The following is a 24,262-nucleotide window of genomic DNA, read 5'->3' as shown; positions in this document are numbered from 1 at the left end:
ACAACCAAATTTAACGTGAGGGAAACAAAAGTGGGTCTCTTATGTTTTTTTAAGAAATAAAAATTTGATCACCCTAAGCAAATGAATGTTACAAAAAGACTATCAAAATTAACAAAAGAAAGCTAATAAACGAAGAAATGAAACTAAGATATCAAAGAAGGGAGTCACTTAATGTCATAACAAACAGAAAGGATAAAAACCATCATGAAATGGGAAAATTGAGGAAAGAACTACCGCGTCCAAGAGAACTTTAAAACCAAGTGCCGACTAAATTTCAATATTTGAGGAGTCAAAATAATAAATTGTTAGTAAAACTCATTAACACAAAACACCAGTCAAAAAAGTAGCAATTCCAACAGTTAACAGACAATTTTACTTTTCCCGCATTTTACAACTTTTCCCGCATTTTACGAAACAACTCCTAATTTCTAATAGGACATAAAAATTAGTCCGGCAAAAGGACAATAACATTGAGGCAGCTATCCATTCGTACCTGTTATCTATAACTCAAGAACTGGGCTAAATTGGTAAAAATTATTCGCCATCAAAAAGAGTAGAATGTCTGATAGCTCACACTGGACATAGGTCAAATGATCAAGGTCTGCCAGGCGAAGATGCTGCAAGAGAGTTGTCAGGAATTTAAAACCAAACCGACTAGCAAAACGCAAAATGCCAAGAGTAAAGAATGTTACTTTTGAGAGAGAAACTAACAACCATGAAAATGAATAGTTTAATTGTGAGTTGAATGACATCGCAAGTGGACTAAAACAAGAACACCAAAACACCGATATTAAATCTTTGGACTATACTTTGGATCAAGCAGATATTTGACTGAATGGATTCGATCTAGACCAAATTTGAATCCAAAAAATGGTGTTCACTAACTAAAGTTATACTTCAAGTGTGGGATATCGGCCTGAGATTGCAAAGTGCCTGTGAATCAAATTAAAAATTATTTAAAATTTGCAGACAAAATGGGTAACTGGAACAGCAATTGTCATACAGGATATAAAGCGTTTGAGTGATTTTAAGTTTCTGAAAATGATTTTCAAATGGATATCTTTTGCGCTTTTCAACTTAATATTTTTTGGAGAAAAAGAAACATTTAAATTTTTTGTGAAAACAGAATTAAAGTTAAATTTTTTCAATTTGATTTTAAAAACATGCTCATAATTCGAAATATTTGTCCTTATATTTTTATACCAGCCACTAACTATTTGTTATGAATTTTTTTTTTGTCGCGATGTCAAAACAAATCCAGAGCCCAATCTCGAGAAAAACAAAAAATTTGAAACTTCTGAAAAACAATTTGATTACTTAGGATCGTATTCTAAAATTTTCTATCAGAAAATGCGAAGTGTCAAAAAAAAATTTTTAAAAAAATCTCAAGTTTTTTATAACAACAAGACAGCTAAACGTGCCTAAAAACTACTGAAAAATGGATAATTGACAAAAAGGGTATGCCAATGAATTTTTTAGACAAAACCAATTTTTCGTTTTTCCAAGTGAGTCGAAATTAACGGAACTGTCCAGAGGCGTTGAACTAGGATTATGGGTAACAATTTCTTTTAAATATATTACCAGGAGCGATTTATACTTAATTAACAGTAATTTTTCCATTCGTTATGGGTTGAAATACATGAACCAATAAAAAAACTTCTGATAAACGTCTCATGTTGTTCTTATAGAAAATTGGAGAATTTTTCCAGTGTGATTTGACGTCAGAAGTCTCAGGAACATACTCCTTATTTTGTTCGGAAATAACAATCTAGAGTACTTTCAGCAAAATTAAAAACGGCTCTGATGATAGTTATTTTCAAATATTGGTCTAGACATTGTCAACAAAAGTCAGCCAACTAGGACAAATGGAAAAAAGGAATTTTAACTAATCCGTGTTTAACCACAAAAGATCAAGTTTTCGTTACAATAACATTGGAACATTGTTTCTGCTTTGGATTTTGATAACGAAAAAAGGATAGCTCATACCTTTCAGAGATACCAAAAATGTTTAAGAGTTGTACTGTATAAAAAAAGATTGAAGAGCAAAATATCATCGAACGGATGCACTTTAAACATTTCAATTTCTTTCAATTTTGTTTGAATTTGTGTTAAACAACTTAGCTCCTATAAAAAATGGAGAGATAATGAACAGTCCAAAAAGTGGATATCAAAATAATTATTGAAACTTAATAACATAAAACCTCAACTTTTCAATATTTGTATAGAGATGAGAGATCTTTACGCTTAAAATACACAAAAATTATTCAGAAACGCCACTGTTTGACAATTAGGAAAAACAAGTAACGAGTAAACAAAAAAAGTTTTAGCCTTCCTAATATAGAACATATATGGACTTTTACAAACAAAACTGTCTTTAACAAAAACGTCAAACAAATCGTAAAAAGAAATAAGAATTTGCAAATTTGGAACAAAAAAATTATTTAAAACAAGAAAAAGGCCACTGGAACTTCAAATGCTTTTCCATGTTAATGGTATACAAAAAGGTAAAAGAAAAGTCTGACTTAGCAATTTTGTGTTGGAGAAAAAAATTTAATCAGAAATTTAACGAGAAGAGAGTTGTTTAATGTAACTGACAAACTACTACTGAATAAAGTATCGGGCCTGGATTCATCCCCACAAGGTCATTCAAATGCAGTAAGATATCTATTGGAATTCATATGCAGTTTGCAATTAACGAAAGTTTTTCGAACAATGTTTTTCCAGATGTCTTTAAAAGCATATAAAACTACAACTTACAGAAAAGTGATCCGTTTGAATCAGTGAACTACCGGCCAATTTCTGTGACACAAACTCTTGCTAAATTAAATGGCTTTTAGTCCAACAAATTTCAGAAGAAGTTGAAGACCATAAGATGATAAGTAAAAATCAAATCGAATTTCTCAAAGATAAATTGTCGAGGGACGCTGGAATATCAATAACGGAATTTATAGACCATCAGTAGAGCAGAATAAAACAGTTGTTGGTTTCTTTAAATTAAGCAAAAGCGTTCAACTTGAATTCTCACGAATTTTTTCTTGAGAAAATTGCAATTATCGGTATCATCGGAAGGGGATTTAAAACTACTCTAAAAGTTTTTCTATCTTACAGAAAACAATGCGTTAAAAACGGAAGTTGTATACGATTAATATACAGCATTCAATTTTTCACTCTTTATGCTTGACAGCAGCTCTTAAATCAATATGGTTTTTTGTGTAAACTGCAATCACATAAGGGGAATTGAAGTAGCCGACATCCGCGCCTCCATTTATGTAAAGTCAGCGGACAGAAATGTGCATGTTCTGTTATTGAAACATGATAATGAAACGTGAACTGTAAACTGCTTCAGGTCATCACATGGCCTTGACATCTAAATAACTGTTTCCAATGTCAATTGAAAAATCCTATTGCAATTAAATTAGTTAATCTTATATACCCTAATTTATTTTTTTTAAGTTGTTCATATTTCAGACAGGATAACTTGAATCAATGTTTGCTCACATTATAAACAAATTTCAGTTGTCTTTTTATTGCGTGATCAACATGTGATCAAGTTGAATTCCTTTTAATTGTCTGACAGTAGCTTCTTTATCTTGATTCGCTCTCAACAATTCAGCTGGTACTCTAAATTACCAATTGATGGGCATTTTCTCAAATAGAATCGAAATTAGACGATTGCTACGCAAGTTCAAGTCATCTAAAGTTCCAATCTTTTGTCTGAAAGTAATAGCGTCGTTCACGTCGTACAATTGTCATGGATAGATTTGCAGCGCGAAAACCCGTAGCTATAGCGGTTAGTTCACATATGGCGATGTCAGCAAGAGACTTTCACAAAACACCAGTCCATATAGATGTCTTCCGGTAAAAGCCCACAGCCAATCCTTTGTTAATCTGGGAGTGGTTAGTTCAGTGGAATTAGGCCCTCCTAGCCGAAGAATTTATCAATCTTGATGAACTGCTTAGCGTTCCAGCAACAACAGACATCTATCTCAGAGAAGCTAGGTATGAGGAACATTTCCAAAGGCTTACCCAACAAAATGAAAGGCTAAGACAAAATAAAAACACACAATTGAAAGTAGATTGGCAAAACGGCTGCAAAAAAATTGGCGAAATTGGAATTCATTATGGTTATAAACGTTGGATTGTATGCATACAAATATTGAAATCGACAGGCGAACTACAAAATAATTGAGGAAAGTGGAGGAAATAGATGAAACGCCCACTTGAAGCAGTAACATTAGTCAACAGATATGTTGTTTTGTCCGAAAACAACAAAAATCGAAGCGGTAGAAATTTACTAAAGAATTTTGAGCGAGCGATCAGAAATCTGTAGTCTAATTGACGAAGAAGAATATTTCAACCGTGGAATCTTCATTACATATATGTTTGACTTCGAAACCCAAATAAAACTACATCGTGAGAGAGCGTCTTCGGAAAAAGCACTTGAGAAGGCAAAAAACTTGAAATTGGAGTTAAAGACCAGCAAGGGATTAATCAAAATTGGAAAAACAAAAACCAATCAGTCAATTTGTTGAGTTTTTATTAGAAAAAATCACACTAAAAAAACCACAAAACAACGCCAATATCTCTGAAGTCAGAGATTGAACAACAATCACAGATCAAACTGCCCAGCACATTAAAAAACTGACATATTTTCAGAATTGCAAATCACTTGGCAAACGTGTGCCAAAATCTGGAGAAACAACAATCGTTACAACCATAAAATTCATCGCCACAAACAAATGTGAAAAAATAACAAGACGCTCAAGAAATCGATGAAGACAATAAGAAACAGTTAGCTGCCTTTGAAATTATAGAAAACTCCAAGTGTATGACTCCACATATGTGTATGACTCCAAGTGTATGACTCCACATATGTGTTTGACTCCAAGTGTATGACTCCACAAACACAACCAAGTGTATGACTCCACATATGACAGCAAATTTTGAGGACAATTATCCAGGAGCAACAACCGTTCACCACGAAGTTCGAACCTTTGAATATGACACTCCAAATTGGAAACCTTTTTTTGCGTTGCTATGATAAACTAAGGGATTATTATAGCTTTATCGAGAGAAGATATGCCAAATATCCCAAAAAAAACAGATAACCCAACCTCATAAAAATGGCCTACCAATGATGACACAGACATTACCAATGATGACACAGACGCCACATTTAGAGTTGTAGAGGATAGTCACAAAGGCCTTGTGGGGCAAGACCTGTTCAAAAAATTCGGACTATCATCTGTACAGCATCTAACTAAATTTTTTAAAAAACAACAACATTACTCAAAATTCTGAACCCCCAATTAAAAAGGCAACTGCGCGCAATTTCCTGGTTTATTTTCACTGTTGGACTATCTAAGTCTTATAAAACAAAAGAGATACACCGAAGAAACTGAAGTGCAAAACACCACAAAGTTTTCTCGTTACAATTGATTGAAAACATAAAATTACGGAAGGATTAGAGCGACTCCAGAAATTTCAGTTGAATATTTATCGAACTGTCCTGACAAAATTGGTGTTTCCAAAAATTTTAATTTTTTGATAGAAAAGATAATTCAATCAAATCACCATTAAATTCAAAAGGTTTCGATAAAACCATTCAGCAAAAAAAGTATCAAATGACAAGCATTGAAATAAAGACCGACTCCATATCGCAGAACGTAATTGAAACTCTATATGGACAAAAATCAAATTTTTCTACGATTGACTTGAAATACGCATAAAGCCAACTTCAACTAAAACACGTCCAAACATCGTAATTGCAATATCGTAGCTGGCGAACTAATTAATACACACAGATTTAATACTGGATTTAACGGGTTATCTGACATTAACAGCTGATTTTCAAAAATCAGTGAGTTAAACTCTATTAGGTCATAAGAAATTGTTTTGCTTCATAGACAACCCAATAATAATCGGTAACGGTCAGGAAGATGATAAATTTTCACGAAAAAAAGTTTGGTATTAATCTACAAAAAGATCATTTTGGAAAGACAGAAATTCATTGGCTCGGACATACGGTCTCACCAATTGGGATTAGACCCCTCGAATCAAGAAAATTCCCACCTCCAAATATTCCCAAACACTTGTGATAAACCTCTGTTCCTGTCCACAATATTATTAAAGTAATACAAAATTTAGGAAAACTCTGTAGCCCAATAGTAGCCCAGCCACAATACTAAAGGAACTCAAGAATAAATAAGTTCTATTACAGTCGATAAGCTATTTGGGTAGATAGAGTACTTTCACTGAATAAAAAGGTCTGCAAAATTTGTATGGACTCAAGACCACGAAAACCCTTTAAACAAGGTAAAAAAAATTCTTTAAGTACTAAAAACCGCCAGTTGAACCAACCTTTTGAAGTAAGAGGAGTGAAATGTGTCACTTTAAGGTCTGGACTTGGCGTTCCATTAGTAAAAAAAACAATGTAAAGGGGTGGAAATTTATCGCAGATGGCTCACAATAAAATTCAACGGATGAACAATGCAATGGCAATGAATTTGAACTGAAAGGAAAAGTTTTGTCTATTTACTGCTTCCACCCAAATTTTCATGAAAAATTTTTCATGGTTATCACCAGTCACCGTGCATTACTTGCAATACTAAAGGAACGCACGATTAAATAAGTCCTATTACAGTCGATTAGCTATATGGTTAGATAGAGTACTTTTTATCTATTTATTTCAAAATCGACCTTTAGGCCTCGGTAAAATTGGAGTAGTTGGCAGACCGTTTGCGAACACAAAAAGATTTCTATTTAACTTGCGATCAACTTGTGGTGGCAACAATTTAAAAAATACGTCGCTCAGTCAACAACTTATTAAACTTTAAATCATCACTATTATAAAATCTATGACAAATTTTGAACCACGAATTTGAAAAGAAAAATCAAGTTGAGGACATTGCACAGCCATTTGCAATTCAGATATAACAAAATTAGACATTCCCTTAAAATCTGCCTTGTTGTTTGCATTCTAACCAGACACATTTATTTTGGCAACAAAATTCCCACCAAAACAAACTCTTTTGCACGTACCTACAACCCAATATTTAATAAAAGAAGGTTTACTGAAGATTTACTGAAGACGGAAGTATTTACTGAAGATTATAAATATTACTACCCAAAATTTATTCATCACACACTCAGTTTCATTTTTAAAAAACTATTTTTTGCAACACCCTACGCCTTAGCAAATAATAGGCATCCCTCCGTTAATAGCCATGCAAACAATGTGAACAATTGAAGAAATATGAATGAGCAATAGATAAAGAAGATTAAACACCATACATACTCTCTCTCTCACACTCTCTTTCTCTTTCTCTCTCTCTCTCTCTCTCTCTCTCTGGCGGAATCTTAGCGCAAAGAGTGCCTGACGTTGTATAGATGACAAAAGGCAATCAAGGAAATTGAGCTGGAAGATACATTTCTGCCCATCCAGGAAATTTTGGTACGCTTGGTCACGCTTAGAAAGGTTTGTGGCCAATTCTCTATTGGGATATCTTCGCCAAGGAGATTGGGTGCAAACCGCGCAAAGAAAGCAGACAAAATTCAAGCTCTGTGATTCCGCATAGCAAAAGATTCTCATTTTTAAATTGAAAAGAACAAAATGAGGAATTTCAATTTAATGAGAAGGAGATTAATAATGAGTAGGGCATTGGAGAACTTTTTTAATGCTTTTGACAAATATTCCAAGTATCCAACAGTTGAGATTTTTACAATGTATCTGACTCTAACCTCATAAAGATTTTGGAATCATTTTTTATAATTACGGAGTCCGGTGATCAATTAGAATTGGCCAAGCTAAATGTCTAACCTGCAAAAGTTTGAAAAATTTTCCAGAATATCAACATTTAAAACTATATATGCACCTTTTAACAATCACAACGCTATTGGCCTCGTGAAAAGACTCAAAGCATTAGAAGGCGAGAGTCAGGAATAAAATTTCAACTCAATAAAATTTTTAATCTGAGTCATACAAAGGGCGCAATTGTACAAAAATATAGATAGATTATAAATATTACTACCCAAAATCTATTCATCACACACTGCAATTCGTTTTTAAAAAAATAATTTTGCAACACCCTACGCTTTAGCCAATAATAGGCATCCCTCATTTAATAGCCATGCAATCAATGTGAACAATTGAAGAAAATGAACCATTTCTGACTCTGAAATAAACAATTAACTCAAAAAATGTACATATTTGCTCAAAAAATGTAAATTGGCGCTTAAAGAATAACTCCACGCTCCCTTTTGACACAGAATTTGCTAAACAATTATATAGATCAAAGGCCACTTTCTTTTCACAAAAAAGCTAACGGATGTTTCCATCGCTGCAAAACTACGTGTGACTTTGAACACCGACAGCAAAATAGATTCATATCAGATCAGAAAAACACTTGGACAATTGCAAACACTGAAATAGGCAAAAAATAATCGCTCAAAACTCATGGAATTAATCAAAAGATCAACAAATGTCAGAGACGGTTGGCTAAACCCACCAAACATACTAACGGGGAATGGTGACATCCTCAAAGAAATGAGAGATTGTATACTACGGGAGAATGAGCAATGGATAAAGAAGATTAAACACCATACATACTCTCTCTCACTCTCTTTCTCTCTCTCTCTCTCTCTCTCTCTCTCTCTCTTTCTCTCCCCCTCTTTCTCTCTGGCGGAATCTTAGCGCAAAGAGTGCCTGACTTTATTGATGAAAGAATTGCGAATCCAAAGGCAATCAAGGAAATTGTGCTGGAAGATATATTTTCTGCCCATCCAGGAAATTTTGGTACGCTTAGTCACGCTTAGAAAGATTCGTGGCCAATTCTCTATTGGAATATGTTCGCCAAAGAGATTGGATGCAAACCGCGCAAGGAAAGCAGTCAAAATTCAAGGTCTGTGATTCCGAATAGCAAAAGATTCTCATTTTTAAATTGAAAAGAACAAAATGAGGAATTTCAAATTAAAGAGAAGGAGATTAATAATGAGTAGGGCATTGAAGAACTTTTCCTTAATGCTTTTGACAGATATTCCAAGTATCCAACAGTTGAGATTTTTACAATGCATCTGACTCTAACCTCAAAAAGCTTTTGCAAACATATTTTTATTATTACGGAGTTCGGTGATCAATTAGACTTGGCCAAGCTAAATGTCTAAACTGCAGAAGTTTGAAAATTTTGACAGAATATCAACATTTAAACTATATATGCACCTTTTATCAATCACAATGCTATTGGCTTGGTAAAAAAGACTACTTCAAACCATTAAAAGACGACTGTCATGTATAAAATTTCAACAATGTGTATGCACACAACGACAACGATTGACACATTTGCAGCACACCCTGTTCGAACAAGTGATACACATTTGTCAAATAATGCAACAGAACTAGCTAGAAAACTTAATTTACAAAAAGATCATCGGTCAATATTTACGTGACAATGGGGCAATTGTATTGACTTAATCCTGTGCGGATTATGACTCACATAGGCATCTAGGGCTGATACTGCAATTTGTAGTTACACAGAGATTAGGGAAGTTACTTGCTCCCTAACTAATCGTACCAAAAAGAACCAGCATCAAGTTCTAGGACAGCTAAACTCATCTTTTATGCTGCATGCCTCACATTGTTCCAAGCGCCGTGTTCAATTGGAAATTGCTAGCAAATCAAACGGAAACAGAAGACAATAAAAGAACTTAGACTGGCTAAACGTAGTTTAACCCCAGCAAGCGCCATTGGAAAAATAAGCCCTTCCACCAGCGCAATTAATGAAACCAACCTCAGATATTACGATAATTGGGAAAAAGGAGGATTGCAAAGCACAACTAACAAAATACGCTCAACGTGGTCCTCGCAAATTTAACAGAAAACCTTTTGAGCAAAAATTGGCTAATCCCAGAGTGACATGCTTGGCAATTTTCAAAGAGATAAAAAATTAAAGAGAGTGAGTGATGACGTCGGTATTATAACCGGAAAATTTTGCACAAACCCGTAGCAAACCCGACAAGGTTTTTTGAGCACCACAAAAAAGTTTCAAAATTTCCAAGGCACACTGTGAATCGTCGCCGTTAAAACAATTATGTAGTAGTGCCTCAATTCTTCGGACTTTTTTGTTTCAATTTCGTGATTTAATGTTATATATCAAATGACTTTGTGGTACACGGTCCGCACCTTACTATCGCGTTACCGAATAGTTTATCTATTGTTACGGCCTATCGTGTGTACTCATACATGATCATTTAGAGCTTGACCTCCGATTAATTATTGTGACCTCTAGTGTTATATAAACTTGTGCTATACGTACTGTTTTTTGTTTGACTGTGTTCAACGGTGTCTGAAATTGTTTCATTCTCTTTCCTATGTTCTGAATGCAACAGTTGCAATTCTCCCTCTTTTCTAAAAAAGCAAAAAAATGACTTCGACTATCGCGTACCGCTTTGAAGTTACTTCATGACATGGCGCAGTCAGCAAAAAACACACGGAAACACAACTAGGAATATACACATTCTAGGAATGTTCATCACATAAAACTCAAACACCTTGAAAAAAAAGCAATCAAAACTCAAATTATTGGCAAAAAATATCGATCCTGGAATACTGTTAGGACTGGTAACTAAACAATTTGTTTTACAAATTTAACTAATATACGAGGAACAAACTTTCAATCAAACTCGAACTCGAAACGCAAACTCCAAAAAAACAGTCCAGAACAAACTGGGTTTACAGATTTCAAAGAACAAAAGAAATTGATATAATGTGCGGCAAAAACCCTGGGCTGTCGCAGACTCGAATGCAAGTTTATTATTAATTCTAAGTTTTCGAAGAACAAAAGAAATTGGTATAATGTGCGGCAAAAACACTGGGCTGTCGCAGACTCGAAAGCAAGTTTATTATTAATTCTAAGTATTGGAAAAGGAAGGCGTAAATGAAAACATAAACAGGACTCACAGGTGAAGTGAAAATATAAAACTGTCAGACCTCTGGAACCTGATAGAAATGAACTCTTTTGACAAAAAAACATTAAAGGTTATAGATTCGCAAAATGGATAAAAAACAAGGTAGAGAGATTTCATTGTACAATTTTTTTTGTGCTATTTCAGACGACAGAAAGAGGTAATTTAGATTATTTGAGCAAGAATTAATCAGAGACAAATTGAATTTTAATATGAAAAATCGCAACCTTCAAAAAGAGCTTTTGAAAGAGGCAGTCGTACCAGAACGCGCTTTGAAAGGCGCCAAAATTTTCGAATCGAGTACTCTTTACCAATGTTTAACAGAAAGTAACCGAAGCAACCTAATTTCAATTTATTATTTAAAACTCAATCGAGTCTCAGATGTCAAAACCCGATTATTCGGAGCCAATCGAACATTTAGTCGCAGCACATATAGAAATTGTAACCAAGTTATTAATAACAAAGATAAACTCATAACTATTATCGTAATTGCTGTTCTCTTTATGACAAATATGACAAATATCATAAATTACGTTTCCAGGCGAAAAAGCAAATTTGCAACAATTACAAACGAAAAAATTTCGCTTTTTATTGCAGAAATAGTCTCAAAAAACATTCAAATTAGTTCATTATCAAAAGAGTAAACGAATTTCTGGTTAAAACCTCAGAATCTCCAATAGTAAATCTGCTCATCGAATCAATGTTGAACGAACAATGTTGATAAGACACATCAGACTCAGATTACTAGAAAGTACTACACATACAAGATAACCAAGAGACCGTAACAAAAAATTAATAAGTTAAGCTCGGAAATGTAGAGGTAAACCTCTTGGATGATTGAGGAAGCCCGCCAACAATTGTCAAAGACAACTTGGCTAATAAAATATAACAATCCTGTCAAAAAGTATTTGGAATAGGAAAGACAAAAAAATGCTTAAAAAGTTCTCAAACGAACCTATTGGCATTATCGGATCATTAAATTTTAGAGTTGAATCAAATGGGTGGCAGGTGGACTCCTGGAAATTACTAATGGTAGCCAAAGGGCGTAAATCACTAATTAGAAAAAACTTGGTTTCAAAAATTGGACCATATAAACCAGAAACGAAATAAGTCAATTTTCGCTATTAAGAAACTATGCCCTGCTAAACTTGGAAATCAGTAAAACATTTACTTACCTTATTAAACGCAAAGGAAAATCTAAAAATCACACGTTTAAATCAAAATTTATATAAGAAACCACTGTAGTATATCAAAAATGTTGACGAATTCCAATTCATCTTTTGAAGCTGGTCAAAATCTAATATTTGGAAGTTATATCAAGAAATTGAAAAGTTGCCGGGATCCTTTCTTTATTTCGCCAATTGAAGTAACGTTAAAATAGGATCCATCGATTAAACTTTCACCAGACAGAAAAGTTTTTATTAAGCTATCCATAAAACCAAACATCAGATGCCGAACATTGAAGTCCTAATTGACAACATTGGGAACCCAATCAGCAAATTTAAGGAAAATGAGGAGTGACTTAGTACCATTGAATTAAGGCACGCATAGAGTCAGTTTCAATTAGATCGACAAACTTACAGTTATTTTCAATTTAATGAAATTTAGTTTTTTTTCGCGTTTTTAATCGTTAATTTTTATAATTGGAGGTGATAGTACAGGCACTTACAGATTTAAAATTGGTTGTTAGAGTCTTACAGACATTCCTGCCAAGTTTCAAAAAGCAACTGCTTGTACTTTATCTCCCCGAGGAAACGCGTTCTGCTTTTTAGACGACATTATCAAAGTCGCACAAGGATTGAAATCGGAACCTATTGAAGACGTATGCTCGTGCCTCAAAGTACTAGTTAACTAGAATCTCAGACTAAACCTCCCGAATTAACCTTTTGCAAAACAAGAAATAAACTTTTTGGAATTCACATATCAGAAAAAATTGTAAGACAACTGACTTCCAATCGTAGATCTAAAAGTCAATTATTCAAACAAATATGGTCAATTATGGGCTCATCATGTTTTAAATTTCATCGCCAAACTGGCCAGAGTATGTCATCCAAATAAAAATTTACTAAGAAAGGGAAACCAATTTGCGTGGTCAGATACTCATCAAACTCACTTCGAGAAAATCAAAATGTAAATAGCAAATATTGCTGAAAACGCCCATTTCAAACGAAATTCGAACACGCGAGTTACATAATTCAAGAAAAGTGTTAAAATGTGTTCTGGAACAACAAACACAAGTTGGATGGAAACCTGTTTGATGGAATTTGATGGAAATTTGATGGAAATGTGATGGAAACAAACACAAATTGGATGTTTCATATGCATCTCCTCGCCTAAATCAGCAGAAACGAATTAGAAATACTAGGTGTTGTATGGGCTGTATAACATTACAAACACTATCTGTACGGAATTTCAATTAGGTGGCATCTAATCATCAAGCAATACTTTCAGTACTAAAACTAAATAGAGCAAACAAAACGTATATCCTAATCGTCTAACACGCTGGATAGACGGGCTCATCCAGTTTAATTTCAAAATTCAACATATGCTTGGCTCTAATATGAGATTTAATGGTTTTGTGTCACGTTATACCTCCAGAGATGCACATGAAATTTCACCATACGATGAAAAATTTGTAGTAGCAAAAATCAACATGCTACAAACTTTGGTTACAAACGCCATTCGGCAAAGTGAACATTCAATCATTTGCATTGAAAAGCTTGCCGAGTTGCAATTAAATGTGAGAGAAAATGAAGGCGACCAGCAAGTAACCATTCTTTAAAGAAAAATCACTTGCTAAATTGCTTAGACAAATTAATACTAAATTTGAAACCTCTTATTGACAATAGAAAAAATTCTGTTCAGTCAAACTCTTTTAAACACGCGTCATTAAAAAACAATGCTTGCACTCAAAATTCTACACAATCTTCAAATCAAAATTCATCAAAATTTACTTCTAATTCTACTCCTCAAATTTCTTCTATTTATAACTCTCACAACATTACCTGTAAACATTTCTCAAACTGAACTAATTCAATACATAAAGCTAATCAACGCACATCGCCCCCCCATTATAACGCCCTGCACACGAGAGACTCAAAAGACCCCTCATCAAGAAAATAAATCTTTAGGGAGTACCCATTCAACAGATTCTTTTGTATAAGCAAAAACATCGGAAAATACTTTGTTTGATATTGGTTTTTTGATAATTTTGGACAACATATTTAACAAAAAAATCATCGCTGCGATGACCTCAAAAGAGTACGTGACTGTGTGGTAACCGAAGACGAGGAGAGATGTAAGCGGTTCTCAAAATGCATAAACTTGTATTTGAAAAATTCACTTGTCAGACACGGATGCGTGTGTTTTGATGACAAAGAAGTCATTCTACTTGCGAAGAAATACGCGATGATTGAGTCATTCAATACATCCCATCCATGTAGTTGGAGGAAGACAAATCTATCGGAAATTAAGTGGTGGCCATGTATCAATCACGACTTCGTTGCTAAAGCGTCCGAGTGTACGCCTTGCACCCAGATTGGCGGAAATTCAAAATCAAGAATACCTAATTGTAGATTCAAAGTACTAGAATTATGTAAAATTCCGAATGAAGAATTTTAACTTGATTTCGCTGGCCTGATAACTGATGATCAAAGTAAAATACTTACATACTAATAGCTGGAGACCAATTGAATAATTTTCATACAGCAAAATGTATTCAGTTTCATCAATATATACATAATACACATCGTTGAAGGATACAAATATAACAACGGCGTACCAGAAACATTGAAGGTCGATCAAACGCGTAGCTTTATTTGCAAACATTTGAAATTTCTATGAGAAGCACAACATAAACTTAATAGAAGCTCCGGAAAAAGACCATTGGGCAATCAGTTTGGTTGAGAGAATAATCCAGACAAACAAATGCAGACTAGCTTGCATTAAACAACAAAAACTTGAAGAGCAATTACAATACTAACTTCCCGAGAGCAATTAGAGACATTATTTACTAATAAATAATTCTTACACATATAAGCATTAAATTCACCAATTAATGCTCATTACAGGCAACCTCCAAATACACCTCCAAAAAACCATTTCACCAAATCAAAATCCGGGCACTGTAAACTGGAGTTTTGTTTAAAAAATATTGTTTAGGTGTCGAAACAGTCACAAACGAGGAACTTCTATCAAATGAGAAAATGAAAAACATCAATTACTAAAGCGATAAAGCAATAAAATGCAAGCAGGCTACCTTGACCAAAAAGGCAAATGAGAGATACAAGGCAAAACAGGAGCTCTACTTAAATGATAAGAGTAACCCAATCCACAGAGCAGACGAGTCACCTCACCTTGCTAATGCTCGGAAAGTTGAGCCCAAAAGCGGGAAAAACGCACCTAGTGGGATTAGTCAAGTTTTTAGCTCCGGGTACAGTTGTTAAATACACAGCGTTTACTTCGAACATAATGGAACCCAGACGACCGGCAGTTCGGGACAAGAATTGTGATCTCGCAAAATTTTGCGTAAAAGAGGAGAGATCAATTCCTCTATCAATATTTTTAATTAGACGGCCAGATTACGGCACAAGCAAATCAACAGAGAAAAGACAAGTAGTTCACGCAACGGAGCTGAAGAAAGGAAAAAATGACGATTTTCTTGTTAAAAGAAGAAACCAAGGAAACATCGAGGTGTCAAGAAAGACCAAACTTTCAAACTTGCAACGCGCCCTGTAGCTAAAAAATGAGAAGTCCAAAAAGGCACCAAGAGAAGAATACCCATTTCAATAAAAAAGGTCTTGAGGTGACCGAAGAGGAATTTTATATAACAGAGATCCAAGAACGTTCCCCAGTAAAAAGTATTCGCAATAGTGGTAGGCAAATCCGCAACTCAAAATTCTTCAAATTCGGCGAACCAAGCAGCTCAAAAGCAAAACGATGTGGTTCCAGAAGTAAGTAAAAACATGATGAGGGAATGCGTTGGTTGACATGAGAGATAGAAGACAAGTATGTCCCTACGCCACCAACAAAAAACTCGATTTTCGAGTCCGACATGAATGCAATCGAATATTCAAACTCGACCGTCGCATCACCACGACTGATACAATGGGTCAATCAGTCAAGCCCGTGCAGCAGATCGCCAACTTAAACTCATGACAAACCAACTCTGCACGCCAAGGAAAATGGTTTGAACATGTTCAAATCAGAGCCCATTCAAAAATCTGTTTGGGAATCGGAGAAAGAGTTCATTTTGGAAGGAAGGTTTTACTAATGCCAAGTTCCGAATAGTTGGCCAGCCGCTCACCTAGTAAATTTGGGGCCAACTACATCGCACACTTCCGTAAAAATAATGTACAAGACTATGAGAATTCATGTTTTAGTTACTCAAATTTGAAGAAACATTGAAGCCACTGAATTTGACATGTTCTGAATAATTGATCAGCCACTCACCTTGTCAATTCGGGCAAAATCACATCTGCCAAATGCTGTGTACTTGCTATTATTTGATTTACATCATCTCATTTAATCGTCGAATCGTCAGAATTGATTTTAAAATTTAGTGTGTATTACTTTACACAATAGCTGGTCCAAGTCATCGTTCAATAGTGAATTGTATGTATAACATTATCCATAAATTTCATACAGTTGTACAAATTTTAACTCTATTAAGGGTGAATGTGGTACACGCGACCGATTCAGTTACGTTCAGTTTTTTCTATTGCGTTACCGCATAGTTTATCTATTGTCCCCACCCATTGAGTTTTTTGATATTTATTACTATATAGTTTGACATTCGATTACTTTTTTTGACCTCATGCTTTATAACCTTATGCTATACGTACTGGTTTTTGTTTGCCTCTGTTCAACGGTGTCTGAAATTGTTTCATTCCCTTTCTTAAGTTCTGAATAAAACATTTGCAATTCAATTGTTATAACCTCTTCTCTTTTCTGCCTGTTTGTATTAAGATACATTTAGATGACTTCAACTATCGAGTATCGTTTAGCAATTAGTTTATGACACGGCGGTGTCAGCAATAGAACACAAGAGAACGCCACTAGGAACATGTTCATTTTGGTGAACATCATCACAAAAACCTCCAACACCATGGGAAAATGGCAAATATACGCAAAGCTTGCATTATTGGCAAAAGGAACTATTGATCTTGATTAATGTTATGACGGGTACCTACAAATGTTGTTCGCCCAATTTAACTAATAGACGAAGAACCAATTTTAAATGTATCTCAAACTTCCGAACGTGAAAGGCAAACTCCGAAAAACAACCAGAACAAACTGGGACAACAGATGCCGAAGATGAAATTGGTATAATGTGCGGTGAAAACCCTGGGCTGTGGCAGGCAGGAAAGCATGTTCATTATTAATTCTAAGAATTAGAAAAGGAGATCCTAAACAAAAACAGAGACAGGACCCATACGTGAACATCAAAAACATAGGAGTGTCAGCCCTCTGGAACCTGATAGAAAAAAAACATTTTTAAACAAAGAAACATTTAAATTGATAGATTTGCCATGCGGATTCGAAAACAAGGTGAACACGAATCAATGTCCATTTTTTGGTTTGTGTTTCACATGGCACAAAACTTTGAATTAGACCATCTTGCGCAGGAATGAATCGGAGATACATTTATCTTTAACATCAAAAAATGCGACATCCAAGGAGGGATTTTGAAGGAGATGGTCAAACGAGAACGCGCTTTAAAACCGAAAAAAAATCCGACAAAGTATTGAACCAAACATCGAACCAAAATTTAATAAAAAGTAACCCAAGTAACTTTATTTTATCAGATTCATTAAACCTCGATCATTCTTCAAATATCATTACGCGATCATCGGGAATCAATCGAAGATTTAGCGCGGCCCAAATAGAAATTTTCAACCACGATATAATGAACAAAGAACGAATCCGAACAATTGTCGAAATAGCGGTTCTCTTTATGATAAAAATAATAAAATACGTTGCCAGGCGATCGCCCGAACGTCTCATAAACCAAATCGAAATTACTTCAGTAACAAAAATGTAAACAAACTACTAGATACAACATCAGAATCTCTAGTAGTAAGTTCGCTCATTGAACCAAATTTTAACGAACAATGTTGGTCAGATCCGTCAAACTCAGTTGACTGCAATGTACTACACCTACATGATAACCAAGAGATCGAATCAAGAAGTTTAATGATCAAGCTCGGAAATGTGGAGGTAGAAGTCTTGGCTGATTCGGGACGCCGTTAAAGATTGTGAGCTAAAGTTTGGCTAAAATGTCACAATCCTTGCTAATAAAATATCTCAATAGTGGAACCTACTTTTTTTCCAGGTCAAAAAATTGAGGTCAATGTTTTTAATACATTGTCTGCAAACGTACTGCCACAGATGTTACTTTTGTGGGACAATCAGGTGAAATTATACACTCTGCCTACTAAATGCGCCTTTGGCCGGCAAATATGTTGGGACGTTCTGATACTTAGAGAAGATTTTGATGCAACCTTAAACGCTTAAACTAAAATCTTCAAAAGATTTTTTTTCTGTGAAAAAGTCATTAGAAAGCTTCTTTATAAACTTTCTTCGGTGTTGCAAGTGTTACACTAGATAGCTAAATCAAGCTTGGAATAAACAATGTTTAAGCTAACTTGTTTTTATTATTTAAGCCTAATGCGCTCCGCCAATCTTTATCAATTTTTACACAATAAATTTTTTTGTAAGCTAGAACTATTTTAAGTCAGAACTACTTTAAGCAAAAATATTTCAATGAATTATTTGCGTAGGTTGGTCACGAACCGATCAATGAAAAAGGCGTTGTTTTTCAAAACTGAGAGTAAAAAGTTGACTGGATCTTACTCATATATCATTCCAGGAGCTCACCTCAGGTTGATCACGTGCTGGTTCCGCCTGATAACGTGCGAAGGTTCGTGTTCCTGCCTAAACTGGACGTGCTGTATTGTGGAATTACCAAGTGTGGCAATTCTGCCTGGTCTAACATTCTGCTAAATCTGGAACGAGACAAAATACCCAACATACCCAAAAAAGGAGGAGGGGGAATCTGTAAGTTTTTAGGATTGACCTATTTTAGATACCATAACCGGATTGAGTGGTCTCCTTCGCATTCTTTACAGTTTTTGGCGTTTCTCGGTGTTTTTACGGGTAATATACAAGGTTTTTGAGCTGAATATTTTGAAAAATCCGCGGGTTTATTTCATAATAATTCGAACCCCGACTCTATCTGTACAACTTACTCAAAAGGTTTCTTTTTAGGGATCTTTTCAACAATCCCCCCCCCCCCCCCCCCCGTGGTACCTAGTAGATAATACCCCTCTTCTGTGCTATACTTTAGCACAATATTTCTCGGCCTGCAGTTTAGATAGCCGAAGATCAGTTTAGACCGCTTCTCACGGCAATTGTTGAAAAGATCCCTTTTTGCTTATAAATCGCAAAGCCCGGAGTAAATCAACCGATGATTCGTTTTTCGTTTGCTTTTAATTTTAAGTTTTCTATATTTTCATTAAGTTCTTCTTTCAAGTTCTCGTTAAGAGAAAAAATTTTGACATGCCATGGGGTCTTTTCATGTTAAACTAGTTAATGTAGGTCAAATTGTCATAAATTTTGTTTTCAAATTTGAGCACAACCCCAGCAAAAGTCAAATGATAGCTTCAAGAAAGGTTACTGGTTTTAAGTTTAGAAGAATCAATCTGTTCTCTGCTATGAATATCATTACGAGCCAGCTAACAATAGATTTTAATTACTAATGCGCTATTTTGAGGAATTATGGGACAAGAATAATCGAAAAGTGTAATATTAAGTGAAAAGTTTTACGATAGCAAAATTTAGTATAATCTATATTCTTTAATCTTACATAGCATTTTACTGTAATTGTTCTTTTGTCTCCATACTCCACGCTGTAAGGCCATTTTTACATGTATTAAGATACCTTTTGTGGAACTAAAGATATAAATTTGGCCCGTGAAATTGTTTTTGCTCTAGGCATCCAAATCTTACTGTTTGCCTAGCTATTTTTGAATGATAGCACTTTCTGAGAGCAGCATCCGCTGCCATACTTGCACTAAACGGTAAGATCTAATTTTGCAGCGCCAAAAATATAAGAGTAAGGCTATAATGGGAAAGATCCCAAAAACCATTGCTTCCTATTTTTGGCATAAATGATGTGAGGAACGCGGTTAATTGCAATCAATTTTATTGCATTGAGAGAAACTCAACGCTTTTTGTGAAGTTTATCTTTCACTGCAATCGTTACAAATTTTTATCCCTTCACTTTTGTTGCAAAGCTATGGATAACATGAAGTGTCTGGTGAAAATTGTGTACCGCAATTTGCCTTACTGATGCGCATAGATGAGCACCAAAGTTACGAAATTCCTTGAATGCTTGAGTATATAATTTCAGAAGGCATGCGTTTTATTGGATCTGGTAAATATTCAAACTTACAAAAATTGCAACAGTTTATTGGCATGTGTGGTAATAAACATCTGCAATGCAAATACTCAACATTTTCAGCGCTATTTGTGGGGTAACATTTTATGCGTTATGAAGTTAAAGATGTGGTAAAACTTTCTTCACTTAATTCGTCAAAAAGTTTCACTTTCTTCACTTAATTCGTCAAAAAAGTATAACCGTTAAAAACTGCAGTTCATATTTCACACAGAGTATTTTGAGTTTGATTCGGACTCTGAGCAAATCCTTCCGAAAAATGACAGGTGGGGCAAGGGAATCAGATGTCTTCTAAGGAGGAGAGCTGGGATTCTAAACTGGGTTTGAAGTATAGGGTTTTGCGCGGAATATGAAATATGACATCAATGTTTTTTTGTCCGTCGAGTTAGAATTTTTTACCGCCAAAAACTGCAGGTATTTCAGAAGATACCATTGCTAAAATCAGTTCGTTTTTAACGACCATTCAAATTATAACATGTAGAAGATTAATAACATTTAGAAGAACATGTACACAGTAAGTCTAAATAGACTATTTAGACCGTAGACTAAATACAGATCAGTAAGTCTTTTTGTAAACTGCATATCACTTGTATTAATAAATTTTGAGTTGAACACTTGAGTCCAGCAACACAAAAATTTATTTGCTTACACAGACAAATTGTTTCTCCTCAAAATTGTTTTGCTTTGTCTCCTTAGAATACGGTAAATTTTGACAACGGATCCTCTTTCAATATTGTTAACACCGATAACTCCGAATTGGTCCCAGAACTTGCTAAATGATATTATATATTTCAATTAAGAGAGTTCAATTTTGCCAATTTTGCTTTTATCGAAAATTTTTTGTTTTTCGGACCACTGTAGTCTTATCTAATGAGGCTAAAAAAAATTTACATCAAAGTTGTTTTTTAGAAAGACTAGTTTTCAACCAAAACACTCTTGAGTTTGACATTTGTTTAGGTGAAGGAGAATCCGTCAACTATGGGCAAACCTATATTGAAAATTCTCCATAGTTTTTTCAATATGGTTTTCGCACAATGATGAACACATAAATTCAACCATATTTATAAAGCAGAAATGCGCAAAAAGTTTGACACCACAGTCGTTTAATTGGTGGATTCTAGTCTGACGATCATTTGCTTAACAGTTGTTAACACCGCAAAATCAAGCAACTGAAATTTGAATTAACAATTTTTTTTAAAAGCCTGAACAATTTTGTCTTGCCAAAAACTCAGTACATCACGCAGTCCAGTGATTTTCTCAAGTTTGCAGCTTATTAGTTGAAAGTAATAATAATTTGATTTCCTCAATGCTAAATAAATAACAATTTCTTTTTATAAATCAATGAAATAAAAAGCACCAAGATGGACGGTAAATAAGCAAGTTCATACATTTTGGTACCGCCCGAATAGAAAACATTGTGATTTTTGACTCTTGACTATTGATAAAAGAAACGCAAAAATGGAAAAAATTAATGTTTTTTGAAGGCTAAATTTAACTAAAACTTTATATCTTCTTTCTTGCATAATCCTGCCCTTCCTTGCACCAGTTTGCACTCAATTAGCTCCAGAAATCTACCTAAAGCTAGACAGGGCTATAACAGGTAGTGACTGACCAATGGTTTCCTGTTTGACTGATGATTTCCCTCTAGGCAGGATATGCAAGGATCTAATGCTAAAAGCAAAGTTATGCAAAAACAATATCAACAGTTTCATTGTCGTATAATTGGGCATTGTCCCTGAAGTAATGAACAAAATGCTGTATTTAATTGTCACAGGAGAAATTCAAATCATATGAGCCTAATTGATGAACGAATTTCAAAAGTTTTGCAACCCTATAAGCAATAGATAACTTGGCTGGCTACCCTTTCATTTTGGGAGTTGATATTAGGTGAACGCTTGAAGATCATAAATTCCTGGAATATTGACGATGACTTATGAAATTGTTCAAATATTCACCATCAAAAAGATTTTTATACAATCTTAAAGCAAACTTAAGCAAACCATATATATATATATATATATATATATATATATGTATATATATATATATATATAAATATATATATATATGTATATATTTTCATATACACATATATATATATATAAATATATATATATATATGTATATATATATTTATATATATATATATATATATATATATATATATTTATATATATATATATATATATATAGAGAGAGAGAGAGATATATAGTTTATAAATAGCAAGGTTCCATGCAACTCAAAAACATGATCGACACAATCGAATGTACAAACGAAATGGTTTTTTTTTTAAAATAACATGATTTACGTCTTGCTCTGCTTTAAAGTAAGTTTATTTGATTTCATCCATTCAATGATTAAATCAAATTCACAATTAACAATGTTGGCGTCATTTTTCCACAAATCCAACAAGACGGAAATGTCATTAGCAAAGTGAAGTACTTTAGATTTTTGACAGACGTGATGCAAAACCTTGGTGGGGATGATAAAAAGAAGAGGTCTAAGATCAGAGCCCTGAGGCACTTCACAATTAAGTGGAAAATTTGCCGAGGTACTGTACCTCACATTGACAAATAATGATCTCTTTTCTAAATATCTCGACAGGCAGAATAGAAGATAACCACGAATTCCATTTGATTCTATTTCTTTTATTAGCATAGAATGATCAACCGTGTCAAATGCTTTTTTAAGTCAAGAAACGCGGCAACTGGAGTCTCATGACCCTTTTACCAGTCATGTCCTATAGTTACAGTAATATAAACTAACGCATCTACAGTCAACTTTTTTAGGCCTTAAACCCAATTGATTACCAAAGAACAATTTAACGTATGCAAAGTAGTCTAACAATCGCTTGTATATAACGCGCTCGAAACTTTTGCTTACAGATGAAAGCAAAAAATTTGGTTGATAATTGTTAGGATAATCTTTGACTCCATTTTTGTATAGCGGCACTACCTTTGCAGATTTGAAGTCAGTGGGCAAAGTTCTCGAGCTAATATGTTCATTTATTAAAATTAACAAGAGACCACTGAGTTCTTTTCTTGTACTTTAAACACAACAGTGGGTATGTCCTAGACACCAGAGGAGGCATTCGCTTGCAAACAAGGTATTATTATTTCTTCCAGCTCGCCAGAGGCTACAGGTTTGAAAGTCATTGATTGACCAACATCGTCGAGAGCAACAAATTCGCGTTCATTGATAGCACTCAAGAGCTGCGGACCAATGCTAGAGAAAAAGTCGTTGAATAATGAAGCATTATCAGCATTACTTTCAACAATGTTTTCATTGATGGAAATCTCAGTTGGTATTGATGGTTTTATTCTTTGGCCAAAACCAACTTCAAGGTATGGAAAAAATTTTCTTGGAGTTTTTCATACTGTTTTTCATTTTGCGTTGCATAATATTTTCTTTTTGCAGATCAAATTGATCTTATAACCAGATTTTTAATAGACGTAGAATTTCGGCTAGACTTCTCAAATTGGGATAGTGAGTAACTAGCTTCCGAATACGGTTGCGCATCGACATAAGGTTTCTAATTGATTTAGTCATCCATGGGGGTGATTAATCAAATTTTCTCTTGGTAAGACGCCAGGGAGCAAAAGTTTTCACCGCATTATGTATAGTGGACGTTATCGATACGATGTTAATCTTGTCTAGTTTATCATTATGATCACAAACAGATTTTCGAAATCTCTTCCGATTTTTTGCAATATCCAGTAATTTTCTATATGCGAAGAAAATTGGATCCTCTTTACTATTGACAACAAGATCAACAGAGACAAGGAAATTATCTCTTATAGAGGACTCGATTACTCCAGAACTCTTCATCTTTGAAGAATGGATTT

The 24,262-nt window shown here is 34.4% G+C and overlaps 2 protein-coding genes across 3 annotated transcripts in view; both read right to left on the bottom strand.

Moving 5' to 3' along the window:
* The window catches only part of LOC142334606 (delta(3,5)-Delta(2,4)-dienoyl-CoA isomerase, mitochondrial-like), a 440,398-nt gene that overhangs the window by 279,490 nt on the left and 136,646 nt on the right, over positions 1-24,262 (bottom strand). The window lies entirely within an intron of this gene.
* The window catches only part of LOC142334968 (uncharacterized), a 30,170-nt gene continuing 27,277 nt past the window's right edge, over positions 21,370-24,262 (bottom strand). Inside the window, exon 5 of the mRNA XM_075383295.1 lies at positions 21,370-21,404. Within this exon, the coding sequence (XP_075239410.1) occupies positions 21,370-21,404 (35 nt within the window). The remainder of the gene's footprint in view (positions 21,405-24,262) is intronic.

This window comes from Convolutriloba macropyga, chromosome 2 (genome assembly GCF_964194025.1).
Source record: "Convolutriloba macropyga chromosome 2, txConMacr16.3, whole genome shotgun sequence".
Taxonomy (NCBI): Eukaryota; Metazoa; Xenacoelomorpha; order Acoela; family Convolutidae; genus Convolutriloba; species Convolutriloba macropyga.
The sequence above is the reverse complement of the archived record's forward strand: the minus strand, read 5'-3'. Positions and strand labels throughout refer to the sequence as shown.